The 14,485-nt window shown below is 36.1% G+C and overlaps 1 protein-coding gene across 1 annotated transcript; it reads right to left on the bottom strand.

The window, feature by feature from the left end:
* Positions 1 to 11,373: 11,373 nt before the first annotated feature.
* On the bottom strand, positions 11,374 to 13,531 carry LOC104227318 (geraniol 8-hydroxylase-like). The gene is made up of 2 exons (XM_009779544.2): positions 12,656 to 13,531; positions 11,374 to 11,997 (listed from the first exon to the last, which is right to left on the bottom strand). Exons 1-2 carry the CDS (start codon positions 13,529 to 13,531, stop codon positions 11,374 to 11,376), a joined length of 1,500 nt encoding a protein of 499 aa, XP_009777846.2.
* Positions 13,532 to 14,485: the final 954 nt, after the last annotated feature.

The following is a 14,485-nucleotide window of genomic DNA, read 5'->3' as shown; positions in this document are numbered from 1 at the left end:
CCAAGCGTCCCACATTTTCAACATACGGAGGCACAGTGTCCCGTTCTATTCAGCAGTTGCTGACTCTAACGTCGGGATAACCGACAATGGGCTATCCTATGAGGGGGGAATTGTTGGTAGATGACTCTCTGACATCATTTCGACACTTCCTTTGGACCTTGTAAAGTAAGGGTACAAAGCCAGGTTACCACAAAACAAACCACCTAAAAACAGAACCTATAATAGCATACACAACAAACCGGTTAGTTTGAGATAATTAATACATAGGGAATCGCACGTTGGGGAATGCAATGCATCTAAAAAGTTAAACATTTTTCTATATGTTTTGCAACGGTTACGTGTCTCATCCCAGCTTTTGTTATCTCCCAGATCTTGAATCTTTTCTTTTCTTTTGTACTTTTTCATTATTTTCTCTCTTTTCTTTGTGCTCTCTCTTTTGCATTGTTTTCTCTCTTTTTCTTATGCCCTCTTTTAATCATTTTCTCTCTTATTTGAGCTATCTAAAGCCATGACCAGATCCGATGGAGATTGCCTACGTATCATGACACTGCGTGAATTAGATCATCAGGTAGTTCAGCGGATAAACGAGAAATAAAAGAAGGAAACATTTTTTGGTTTTCAAATTTTCCTTAAATAAAAACTTCTGGTTTTCTTCTATTACAACGACTCCAACATGTATACTGAAAACTAAAACAGACTCAAAATAGTCTCTAAAAGGAAACTGAAATAGAGACTCGAAAAGAAAAATCAAAAGTACATAAGTGCCTCCGATACTACTTTAGGGTCCCGCGGGACATCAGTCGGTCTTGTCGCGGGCCTACGTGCCATATTTTCTTGGAGGTGATATAGGTTATCCATTATCTGACGGACAAAAATTATCACTGCAGTGAAGAACATGGACCTAGTCATGTCCTCGCATTCATTTCACTTCATCACAATATAGTCAGCAATTCTTCTAATCCTCTCCCTGATAACGCCCTTCTCTTGGAGCAAACGTCCAATTTGTTGAGATCTGGCCTCCAAAACTTGGGTGGCCATATGATTTTGCTCTTGCAATTATTGTAGGTCCTCCTCTAGTTGTGCCATCAAAGTGTAGCAGTGCTCTCTTTCTGCTTTGAAGTTCTTTGCTTGTTTGGTCATTTCATTCTCAAGGGTGTTGATCTTTTTCTTCAGACCCGTGATTCCTTTGTCGTATTTTTTCTTCAATTGTCAAATGAAACTTGCTCGTTCTTATGCATTCCTGGCCAACTTTGCTCGGGTCTTTGCTAGTTCAACCTCAGTCTTTTCCAAATCAACCCCATAGTCACATACTTTCCACCTAAGACTGTTTATAAGTTTTTCATCTGTTCCACTCCTGACTGGGTTTTCGGCTGCCATTTTCATCTTCTGGATTTGGGCTCGGAGGGCCTCATTTTCTTGGGCTAACCTTTTCTTTTCACCCTCATCTACAGCAGCTTGCAAACCACTATTAAATTTAAGATCCCTGATTTTCCCTTTCAACATGCTTATGGTGGCCGTGTATTCATTTTCTTTGGTCATCTAATCGCATTGTTCTTATGATGCTTCAACAAATTCTTGGAGGTGGGGTCTCTTAGCTGGTTTTCCAAACTCAACACTCCTTTTATACTAAGCAAGGTAACCGGACGAGACTTCACCCTTGGATAAATCACGTACTCGGGTGTTTGACGTCAAATATTGGCACTTACTGCAGATCTGGTGAACCACCGCTTCATGAAATTGGCCATCAAAGCGGATTTCGACTGCATGAATGCTAAGTTCTTCGTCCTTGGGGACTATTTGGCATCTTCCCAGCTGTCTCAAAACCCGGTATGGGGCATAAGGTTGGATACTTCTGAGACCCATTAGGAGGAAGTGAGGACCGGTGGTAGGCATGTATACAATCTCATTAACAGGAAGCCAACCCAACATCTATTCTATCTGATTTGCAGTTATGGAGCAAAGGCAGGATATCGAATCTACGACCCCTTCTGGCATCTCGAACCCATTGACCCTTGTACCAAACTCCTCTATGCAGCTTTTCCTTGTAGATCCGTAGTTCATGTACCGAGGACGATGACACAAATGCCTAATCATCCACATTTCTTGTAAAATATTACACCCTTCAAAAACATCTACCTCGACTTTGCAAGCTGTGAGAGCTCGGAATATTTCTGATACTATCATAGGTGCGAGGATGCTCTTGGCATTAGTAATCAAAGTATTGATGACGCCGGCTACCCGTAAATCAATATTCTCATCCTTCCTAGGAAACTCTAGAAGACCTAAGAATGTCACCATAAAAGCGAAGCATCTATGCTCTTCCCACTTTGGTCGGTTCCATTTACTACAGATTCTGCTTTCCGAGTTTTCAAATCCCATCATATGTCCATACCGTTGGTATATGAAGTGTAGAGTGGAAAACCCACCCGCCAAATCTGCATACTGGACCTGCCTACTTATTTTTAGCAAATCCAGAAACTTGTGAGGGGTGACGGCCCTTGGAGCGACCAGGTATTTATGTCTTAGACCCTTGGTACTCCCGGCATAACCCACTATCTCCTCCAAAGTAGGTGTGAGTTCGAAGTCCGAGAAATGCAAAACGTTGTGAGCTGGGTCCTAAAATGTCATCAGTGCTTTTATTATGTCTCCCCTAGGCCTGATCTTTAGTAATCCGGTGAGCGCCCCTAAGTAATGGTTGACCATGTCTCGTCCTTGCTTACCCAAATCTTCCCACCACATGTGTAGTTCCAACGGAATCTTGGTCATAACCTTCATTGGTAAATTTTGATTCGTGCTCATTCTGCACATTTAGATTAAGGTGATTGGTTTAAAACAAAGGGAATTTTATTAAGGCTGATAAAAAAGGGTCATTTTGCAAAATTCAAATAAATACGGCTACTTTTGCAAATACGACCCTTCAACACTTCAAAAGGGAAGATTTTAGGGCTATGTTTGCTAGGTGGCAAAAACATTTGGCAAAGAAACCGTCGGTGGGTATTCTTGCAAAAATGGCCTTCCGACGCCCCGTCGAGACGTTCGACTATTTAGACAAAAATGACTTCACCCACTTTATTTATGACAACAATGATGACATTTTCAAAAAAATTGGGTTATTTTGCAAAAATGTGGCTGGACCCAATGAGGTTTGCCTACGTATTTCACATCCGGTGAGAATAAAACCCGCGAAGTTCGGTCAATTTTGACGCAACAGAAAACATGAAGTATTTTGAAACAATTTTCCCTTCTTTTTTTTTCAAAATTTCTGTAGAGTTTCGGTATATTTTGGACATCAGATTTTTTAAAGGCGGGTAATTATCTCTCTCATACCTCAATTTGATTTTTTCCAATTTTCTCCCTATTCTAGAAACCGGTCAACATGCAAACCGAAGCAAATAATTGTACAAGTAGCACGTAAAAATGCATCAGGATGGTCTTTTGATTTTTGGGTACACCTGTTCTAGATGGACCCAACCCCTGTGCTGAGTCCCCAAAGTCAAATGCACATGATGCAAACAAGAGTTCCTACTAGGGATCCGACATGAGGCTGCATTATTCTAGGTTTACAACCTAGGTATATTGTTCTAGACCCGGCTTACCTGAGCGGACAACTCGAGACGAGGCGAGGCTACATACCGGGAACCAAAAGGCCACCCAGCTTTGTAACTGATCCGTTCCTCGTTCTAAATTAGCGTATAACACTAATAGAAAAGAAGTCACGCAGCGTGCACTTCCTAGAAGATTAGAAAAGAGGGGTTTCGCAGCAATTTATATACAGTTCAAATAATATCAAAGCGGTAAAAGGCAACATTTAGCCCAAACATGTAATAAAAATCAGATAATAAATAAAAGCCAATTATAAAAGTTATTTTAAGCACGAATTCTTGAACTCTGAACTGGAAGTTCTGGGTTTTTTGATCCCCAGCAGAGTCGTCAGAGTAGTCACACCTCCTTTTGACACCTGAGGGGGACATAAGAGAGTTTTTCCAATTAAAGTCACATAAATCGAAATGGCAATATTTTATTTAATTTTTAGAGTGGCCACTTGGAATAGTTTATTTGGTGTCCCAAGTCACCGGTTTATTTTTAAATCCCAAATCGAGGAGAATTTTGACTTTATTTAAAAGTCTGCGAAACCAGAAATTCTAGATAAGGAATTATGTTAACCCGGGAGAAGGTGTTAGGCATTCCCGGATTCCGTGGTTCGAGCAAGGTCGCTTTAACTAATAATAATTGGCCTAATTATTCATTTACTACACATTTTAAATCTATTGTGCATTTTAACTTTTGACTGCTTTTAACTATTTATGGAATTATTCTGGAACAAGTTACGATTGTCGTACACTTTTTTGTTTGATACACATTGCGAATTGTGTCAGGGAACCGTACCCACGATCTACAATATGTTTAATTTATTAACATTATTAGAAATTGTGGCCGGGTCACATAAATGTACCCCCGGATTTGGAAATTATATATCACAACTACGTCACGGGAACCGTACCCGTAGCTATAATAATTTCATTATAAATGCGCCTAAAGCAAACTACGAATGTTCAAAGTATTTTCTGCACTAGTTAAGAATATTCAAAGTCTTTTCCACACTAGTTTTTGCATTAATGTGAGGGACATAGATTATGGGATTCATTTGCGGATGGCACGCCTCAATTTATTTCAAAGGATTATACTCAACTAAAACAAACTACGGATGTTCATATTTAAAACTAATTTGAAGTTCAATATAAAGCTACTAATTATATACATGCTTGGGGTATATGTGTTGGACCTTTAATCATTTTGGATAAGGGAATTGGGATGGCAGTAGCCCTTTGGTTACTTGGTCAAGGACAAATCAGCGTTGAAGCGGCATTAGGCTCAGAATTTAGCCCAGAAGCAAAAAGAAACTCAAAGGCCTTGACATGCCTGCTTTTGATCACGGCTGCCCTGATTTCTAATTGACCAAACATAATAAAGAAGAGTTGAAATGATTCAGGCCCTTTAACTCATAATAAAACTGGCCCTTCGTGGGCTTTGGATTTCCAGCCCAATAGAGCCTTGCTAGGCTATGTGACAGATGAGTGAATGCTAGTCTGCCTAAATCGAATTTCAACAGGCCCAGTCCAAGAATCACGAGGAATCATATTTCCTTAATTACTTTGTGACTCACCTTCATATTTACCTTTAAGAAATCAGTGAAATTGAAAGAAATCTACATTTTGACGTCTAATGAATGTTTCAAACCTTGACATGCATCAGTAATAGAGAAATATTGAAGGACAATGCAGAGTTTCCAAAGTCATGAATACATTCAACTAAATAAGAAATAAATGCTAGTTTAATAATACTAGGGAAACATGTTGAGTCATTAAATCACCCCACAAGCCAAATATAATCAAGTTTTACTAGAATCTAACTATGACTAAATAATTCTACTAAATTTCACGGAATACATAACTAAAGAGTTTATATTACAATGAAAATCTAATAGGAATGTCAGTTACTAAAAAAATAAAAATAAAAATGACATTTTTGGCATTCTGTAGCATCACGAATGGGGCCCGTAGCCCCCTTTTTATAACAAAATGCTCGATTCTACACATTGAACCTTTACTTCATGAAATTAAAAGCTCCATTTTAACATATGGAATTCAGACTTTGGCATGTAGTTGCTCAAGCTCCCCAAACCTCTATTTTTCATGTTAAGCACATCACTAGTTATGGCTTTAATACAAATTTTTATGAGACCAAGAGTTATATGACTAAATGTATCATAAAAAGGTTAAATGTTGACTACTAACATGCTCCAGCAGGATGAACAAATATCAACAGCATCTGAACTGGAATAGTCTTAACTTTTAAAAAAAATCAACTAATGATTAAGTAAAGAAAGAGTTGATATTAATAGCTGATGCTAACAGAGAAACATAGGCAACACATGTAGCAAAACAAATACAAAAGAACTCAAACAATAGGCATAGTCATGGAATCAGCCAACTAAAGAACCTCATTATTATACTTCAAAGAGAAATACAAAAGTGTTTTGGCATACCTAAAAGCAGCAGGTAGCAACAGAACACCAGAAATAGAAAATAAAATCCTGAATCAATGATAGCTAGCCCAGAACCTCACAACAGCCAATGAAAGATGAGCAAACACAGCAACTAACAGCTGTAAATCTCAGAAAAAGAAATCCTCACATTCAATACATTTTTCGACTTATGAGAACCAGAAATCCCAAAGAGGTTCTTTAAGTTATTGCTAAAATAAGAAGAAAAGGGAATCGGCTACTAATGAAACAGTAGCTAAACTTTTAGAGTGTTTTTTTAGGGTTCTGAAAATCTATCTTAATGAAAGAGTAACTTTTCTTTATATATGGCATACAAAAACAGCATCCAAAGAATATTCTAACCTAAATTCTTTGGATAGTACAGCATATTGACAGAGAATTATGTACATCTGTCCATTTTTCAGCATCTTTTCCAACAAATTCTGGACAGCTGGTACATTTCTAAAACATTCCTCTTAGGTTTGGGCCAAATGTCATGGCCAAATGGCCCAAGTCATGGCCAAATGGCCCAAGCCCAATACAACTTAGGCCTTGACTGATCAGGCCTTCATTGGCCAACCTAGAACCCAAAAATATGAGTAAAATTGTACAAACTAACCTAGCAAAAACCAATAAACTAAAAATTAAACTAACCTAAGACAGATTATAATTAACCTAAACATGCTAACAAATGAACTAAATACTGATTAAAATTAAACTAAGATCTACTTATGATGCAAACAGAGCTAATGAAGAAAACACAATTAATAAACAAATGGGAATATTAGTGGTGAAATCAAATTGGTACTTAAAGAAGGAGGAAATGAGATTTTAACCCGTTTTAACTCAAAAAAAAGTAATGATAAAGAATTTGAATTGAACCGATGAATTTTAGATGGAATCCGGCGAACTTGTCCGAATCCGATGATCTCGCAATGACTCAAAACTGTCGTCAATCGATTGATCTTGTTGAGAGCAATCTATTAACGTAAGATTTAGGTCAAAACGAGTCGGAATTGCACGAAAATTAGAGAAGGTAAAAGGAAATTAGGGTTTGCCTTTTATGGGTTTCAGATCCGAAATTAGGTGGATTTAGTTGAAATTTAGGAAAAACTAGTGATGGATTTGGAAATAAGGGGGGGTGAGGATTGCATGGCGCCCTTTTGGTCAGATTTGGAGTGTCGCCGCCGCCGTGAGGTGATTTCCGGTGGGCGGCGGCTGGTGGTGAAGGGTTGGGGAATCCTAGGCGGCTAGGGTTTCAATTTCGGGGCTGGGGTGAGAGACAGATGAGATTCTTTGGAGGGTTAGGGGATTTTCGGACAGATATATGGAAATGGGAAGCTCAGTTCCCAACCATTGGATCATTGAAGATCAACGATTGAGATTTAGCTGGGCAAAACGACATCGTTTGGGCGTTACTGAAGGGCTGGACCAGGTAAGGGATTGAGCTGAGTGGTTTGGGCGGGGTTTTAAAGTAGCCCAATTTTAAAGAAACAAGACCAAAAAATATGTTCTTCCTATTTTTCTTTTCTTTCTTTTTCCTCTTATTTTTCTCTAATTAGTTAAAATCCTAAAATGCATCCTAAATTAATTTAATTTGCAAAATTAAACTAATTATCTAATTATAAAAACTATAAAATTAGTTAAACCTAAATTAATGAAGAGGAAATTACTAAATTAGCATTAAAACTAAAAATGTAAAAATGAATGATATTTTTTGTGATTTTTATTTTAATAAAGTAATTAACTAACTAATTAATCCTAAAAATATGAACAAAAAATCTAAATGCAATGCATGAGATTTTTTGACATTTTTGGGACATTTTTCATGATTTTAACAAAATTAAATGTGCACAAAAATGCAAAAAATTAATAAAAATACTTCAAAAACTCTAAAAATTGAAAAACAAATTGGAAAAAATCTATTTCTTCAATTTTGTAGGAGTATCTTTGGTAGGGCAAAAATCATGTGCTCACACTTGGGAAAGTCATGTTTAGATTGAGAACAATGAAGAGAGTGTGATCTTAACTCTGAAGGGGGGCGGATTTGTGGTTAGAATAGGAATATACCTAGTGACTATGCTTAATTAAATATCGTAATCTTAATGTGTTCTTAATAGATTGATTTCATAGGAATATAGGTGTTAATCTATTTTGAATAGGCAAGTAGTACTTCAGGAGAAGGCTATGAGAGCAATTATTCGATTAATTAGTAACCATGAGTGAATTTTATGAAAGAGAGAATTAACTAGACCACAATAGGATTGGTGAATCAATCACAACCTTAGAATATTTGTCTCTACTGAATACACAATAACCATTTTACTGCTTGATAATTTAGTTACTACTTAAAATTATTATTTAGTATAATTACACTCTTGAACCCGAATTGGCTCAACTGAATAACAATCTTGGTGAATTTAGTGGGTAGTTGATAAAAGTCTCTGTAAGTTCGATACTCGACTTATCATTTTATTACGTGTACGGCCATATATACTTGCGCGTGCGTTTGGAAGAAACAATAGACCTCAAAGATGTAGCCAAGCTAGTGTCAGAGACACCATCATATTAATATACAAATGTAGTCCTAGTCTGTCAATTTCCCATTGACGGTGTACTTGAGTTTCTTTTATACACCAGGCCGGCATGCATTTCATATATAATAGCCTCTAGTACCCTAGATGATTTACAGTTCACATCAAATTTGACAAAAAAAACAAATTAATTTTAAGTGAAAACCATGAAATAGAATTTTATCCAGCTGTAAAATGCCAAGCATTGCAAGGATCAAACCAATTCATTCAAATTAGCCATTTGCATATCAATCAAACAAATAAATTAATGTTATTAAGATCAATGCGAGAGCAAGAAGTTCTTCCTCCAGTATGCCCTTCAAGTTCATCCTAAATCAACTATTTCTTCATAGCATTAGACTTAAATCAACTGCTTAATAACAAGAATCAAACACAGCAAAAGAAAAAAGGGAAAAAAAGGAATACGAACAAAACTAACCCAGAAAGCTATTAAGACAAATCATGATAGCAACTATTTTTTTTTCTGACTAGACCTTCAATATGTTAGGACCGAAATAAGTCAGATGTCATGCAGAAGCTAACAAGTAAACCTTGAACGATGATAAATCAGACAACAAAAGAGAAATCTGCCAAAAGAGATACAAATATTTAACGTGGTTCGATCAATTGACCTACGTCCACAAGCAGAGATGAGCAATCCACTATATAAAAAGAGAGTACAAAATATCGATAAAATAACCTCACGAAGAGGCAAACATAAGTGACATACTAACACTTGTCCCGTAAAGTTCTCCCCCTAAACACGACTCTCAAATCTCATATGGCTACATTGTGGATCTGCTGAATGAGAAGGAATGATCTTCAATTTATAGAAATCCAAACCTTTTCCTACAAGAAAAGGGACTATCCAAATATGGAAGAATTATATTTTCCTTCTAGCAAAAGAAAAACCCAATTATGGTAAATATGTTGTTCTTTCCTTCATGAGATAGGAAAATCAATTATGGTAAGAAAATCTGGACAAACACCAAACAATTCTCCCCCTTGGCCTGAATTTTCTGACAAAATAAACTTGATCCACCTTCTTCAGATAGCCTTCAACAGTTCGCATTTCCAAATCTCCACCGCAAAGTTTATCTCAACGTGGGTAGCACTCCGGTCAAATTTCTCAGACACAAACCCATGATTACCGTCAAATAGCTTGCGGCTTGAACTTAATCCGCCAAGATGAACTTGTCTTGAACCTTGCTCTGATACCATTTGTTAGGACCGAAATAAGTCAGGTGTCATGCGGAAGCTAACAAAGTAAACCTTGAACGACGATAAATCAGACAACAAAAAGAAATCTACCAAAAGAGATACAAACATTTAACGTGGTTCGGTCAATTGACCTACGTCCACAGGCGGAGATGAGCAATCCACTATAAAAAAAGAGAGTACAAAATATCGAGAGAATAACCTCTCAAAGAGGCAAGCACAAGTGACACACTAACACTTGTCCCGTAAAATTCTCCCCCTAAACACGACTCTCAAACTCCATATGGCTACATTGTGGATGTTGTTGAATGAGAAGGAAGGATCTTCAATTTATAAAACTCCAAACCTTTTCCTACAAGAAAAGGGACTAGCCAAATATGGAAGAATTATATTTTCCTTCTAGAAAAAGAAAAACCCAATTATGGTAAATATGTTGTACTTTCCTTCATGAGATAGGAAAACCAATTATGGAAAGAAAATCTGGACGAACACCTAACAATCCTTCGAATATGCTGAAAAAGGCGGTGGTTGCAGATAAACATGAATTTTGCAGAAAATTGGCAGGTATGAAGCCTGTCAATAATTCCTCTATTTGAAGACATATTTGGCCCCTTGGCTGGAGGGGGAGTTTGTTGGGGTCATGCCCATGTTGTCCAACCAAAGGCTCAATGGTCTAATCCTATTCTTTTTTGGTTTCCATTCCTATTCGGAATTGGATTCGGTATTTATTCCTATTTAGAGTTGGTTTTGGTTTTAAGAGAAAGTACCACTCATGATCTATAAATAGGAGAACCTTAGAGAATCATTTCATTCTTATTGATACATGTCTTTGAAAAACTTAAGCACATAAGAGTGGTTTTTGAGAGAGCTTTCATTAAGAGAGAGAAGAGAAAAGAAAAATATATGTTTTTGCTGCAGATTTGTATTCCGACTAGCCAACTTCAAATCACATTTTCCGATTCCTTAACCGTTGAATCCGGCTGATATTTTGACTAAGTGTTAGTAACATCTTGATCTTTGATCTGAACGGTGGAGATCGGATTTGGAGGTCCGTAACATCTGATTTCGAGCCTCGAACAGAAGCTTTATTTTTGTGCATTCTCCTCTTGCTTCAATTGATTAGTTGTTGCTCTTGTTGCTATTATTGTTCCATGTTTGGTACTTGTTGTATAGCCAATTTGGAATACTTTTGTAATCCTCTTATTGTTATAGTAGAGCTTTTTGGATCTTTGTGATCCCCTGATTTTTACCTTCGATTTGAAAAGTTTTTCTAGTTTAAATTTGATGTTCTTTATCTTTATTATTTTCGGGTTTGCCTTTTCCGCGACATAACACAATAGCCAAGAAATATTTTGATAATCAAGACATACTAAAGAAAAAGTAAGGAAAATTAATTAGCTTACGCCTTACAGAGATAGATAAGATATTTGCAGTAAAGATATCCGGTCATAGTGGTGGAGTATATTTCTCACAATCATTGCTCATATGAGGACAATCCCATTAAGGTAATACACAGGCAATTATAGCATATGTCTAGACTCAAATCATGGCCTTATTTTCTTCCATACTAGGAATGGCAAGAAGAGGAATGGCCTTCCTCAAAGTAAGTCCGAACTGTTCCTCCATATCCAAATTCTCTGGTGCCATCCCTTTTGGTAACTTCCAACTAAATGGTTGAACAATAGAAGCCAACATCAAATTAACCATCCTTATAGCAAGTGGCATTCCAGGACAAATTCTCCGGCCGGCGCCGAATGGTATATACTCAAAGTCCCTTCCTTTGTAATCCACACTTGAATTGATGAATCTTTCAGGCATAAACTCTAGTGGGTTTTCCCAGTATTTTGGATCTCTCTCAATTGCCCATGCATTTACGAGAACTTGGCTGTTCTTGGGCACAATGAAACCGAATATTTCTGTGTCTTCTTGAGCTTTGTGTGGTAAGAGTAATGGAGCTGCTGGGTGTAGTCTGATGACTTCTTTTACAACTGCTTGAAGGTATGGAAGTTTGTCAATGTCTGATTCTTTCACTGGCCTTTCTATGCCTATTTGTTGAAGAATTTCTTCTCTTAATTTTTGCAACTTTTGAGGATTTCGAAGAAGTTCTGCCACTGCCCATTCTGTTGTTATGGCGGACGTGTCGCTTCCAGCAAGGAATAAATCCTGTCGTCAGATCACAAATGCCATGACATTCACATACAAAAACCTATTAACTTCTTATAAATCCAGAGTTTAATGTAAGAATTTTCTTCCCTCTTCATTAATAATTATTTGGATCACGCTTTATTTTTCTTACTTTAGTTGAACATTAATTAGTCCCTTCACATGCATATAATTATATTCACAACTCCAACAACCAACTTTACATAAAACGTTCAAACTTTAATAAGCTTGAAAACTCATTTCCAAAAACAAAACATAACGAAAAAAAAGAAGGAGAAGATTTATAGGCGACCGTATATCAATCCTGGCTCCATGAAAACCCACATGTATTCCTCCTAATAGCACAACGTGTTTTGTTTCGTGATATAATTGAAAGTCTTAAAATAAGTTTGACTTTGTTGGCTGATCTTTTTCTTTTTCTTGTTTAGTTTCAGTACGTATTCTTCGTCGATCTTGATAAAAAAAAATGCACTTAAAATGTCCAAATTTGATAAGCTTAAAACTCCTTTCAAAAAAAAAGGGGAGAGAAAAAGAATTATCGGAACAGATAATTGTCCTCTTCACTTTAATAATGAAAAGAAAAATTCGCTTAAACATAAAGAAAAATTAAAACGAAAATAGGAAAAAAAAAAAAAAAAGAGAGAAGAAAAACAATTACCAGGATAAGCGGCTTTATAGTTTGGCGATCAAATCCAGACCCTTCTTCTTCACATTGATCAAGTAGTACATCCAAGAAATCGCATGTTTTCTTCATCCCTGACGCTCTATCTTCTACTCTCTTCTCAATTACTTGGTCAAATATCTCATGCAACCTTAAATATGCTGGCTTTATATGACGTTTCACTCCTTGTAAATCAAGCCACCGTATAAACGGGAAATAATCAGACAAGTTAGGTTTCACTGAATCCTCCATAATTATCCCAACCAAATCCATAAACTCTTGAACCGTCTGGAATTCCGGGTCAACCAAATCAATAGAGAAAATAGTGCTCGACATTAAATTCAACGTCGTCGCGAAAGTAACGCGTCCTATGTCAACAGCTGCACCGCTTTGACACTGCTTTCTCATATGATTCACTAGTTGTGCAACCTTCTTGTGACGTATTTCTTGGAGAGAATCGAGTCTTCGGTTAGTGAACATTTGTGTGCTACATATTCTTCTTCTGTTTCTCCACTTGTCGCCTGTGACCCAAGCTAAGGTGGCTTCTGGATTTGGTTGAGCGGTGATAGCATCGGTAACAGTGCGTGCTGATAATGTTTTATCGTGTTTTTGGAGGATTTCTTTGGCCGTTTCAGGTGAGGAGGCTACTATGGTAGTGACTGAACCTAATTTTAGAGTCATGAGAGGGCCATGGATTTTGGCTAGGTTGGCTAGTGAATGATGAGGTTTTGAACCTAGCTCTAGTAGTGAACCGATTATGGGGAAACCAGTAGGACCAGGGGGTAGCTTTCTGGATTTAGAATGGAGATATGTTTTAAAGAAGAACCAGCAAAAAAGGGAGATGCACAAGAGAAGGATAGTATGAAGTTCCATTTTTTCTCTCTTCTTTTCTAGTGAATTGATACAAATTAGAGAGCCAGATGTACTTATGTAGAGTTTAAATTAAAGAGGCTCCATATACACTTCTCTTTCCTACATTGGCACGTAATAAATAGGTGGTGAAAGTTAAAGGAAAAAATAATATATGACTACAACTTAGGATCCGATTGGAAGCCACCTGGTAATTACAATTGGTGTAATTACTAGGGTAGTATTTATACAGACTAGTAATTATACAGTTGTATAATTACGACGACTTGTTTGTTTGTTATAGTGTAATTTTAATGTAATTACAAGTTTACTGTTTGATTGCATAAGTGTAATTACACAGTTAGATTAAATTTTAAATGAAGTAATTATCAAAACTTAAAAGTTAATATAATAAATATATGACTATAAAAATTTTAAAGTATAAATGATAAGTATTATATATATTTATATATATATATATAATATTCGTGAATATACATTATTTAGTAATCACATATTTATAACTAATATAATAAAAATAATTTTTATATATATTCCAAATTAATAATATTTAGTTTAGATACTTAAAAAAACTAAAAAGATATGTTTCATAAGAACCTCATAGAATCCATGTTTGATAAAATAAATTAACATTTATAATATAATGTCATAACATTATTCAAATGTTTGATAAAACTAATCTATCAATTCTAACTAAAAAATGAACAACATGCAATGTGAGCCAATACTACTAAAATAAGTAAAATTGGAACCATGAATATAACATAATTTCAAAATTTCAAAAAAAAATAGCTTAACATATGTTAAATTCCAACGTAATAATAGTAAGTTCCACTACAACGTAAGATTTGAAAACATATATAATAAGTTTATAGCCACATTCAACAACGAGATTTTATTTTAATTGCATCACTCATTATATGCCAAGGTTGATAATGACTCATTATTTGTAATATT

Source organism: Nicotiana sylvestris, chromosome 6 (genome assembly GCF_000393655.2).
Source record: "Nicotiana sylvestris chromosome 6, ASM39365v2, whole genome shotgun sequence".
Taxonomy (NCBI): Eukaryota; Viridiplantae; Streptophyta; class Magnoliopsida; order Solanales; family Solanaceae; genus Nicotiana; species Nicotiana sylvestris.
The sequence above is the reverse complement of the archived record's forward strand: the minus strand, read 5'-3'. Positions and strand labels throughout refer to the sequence as shown.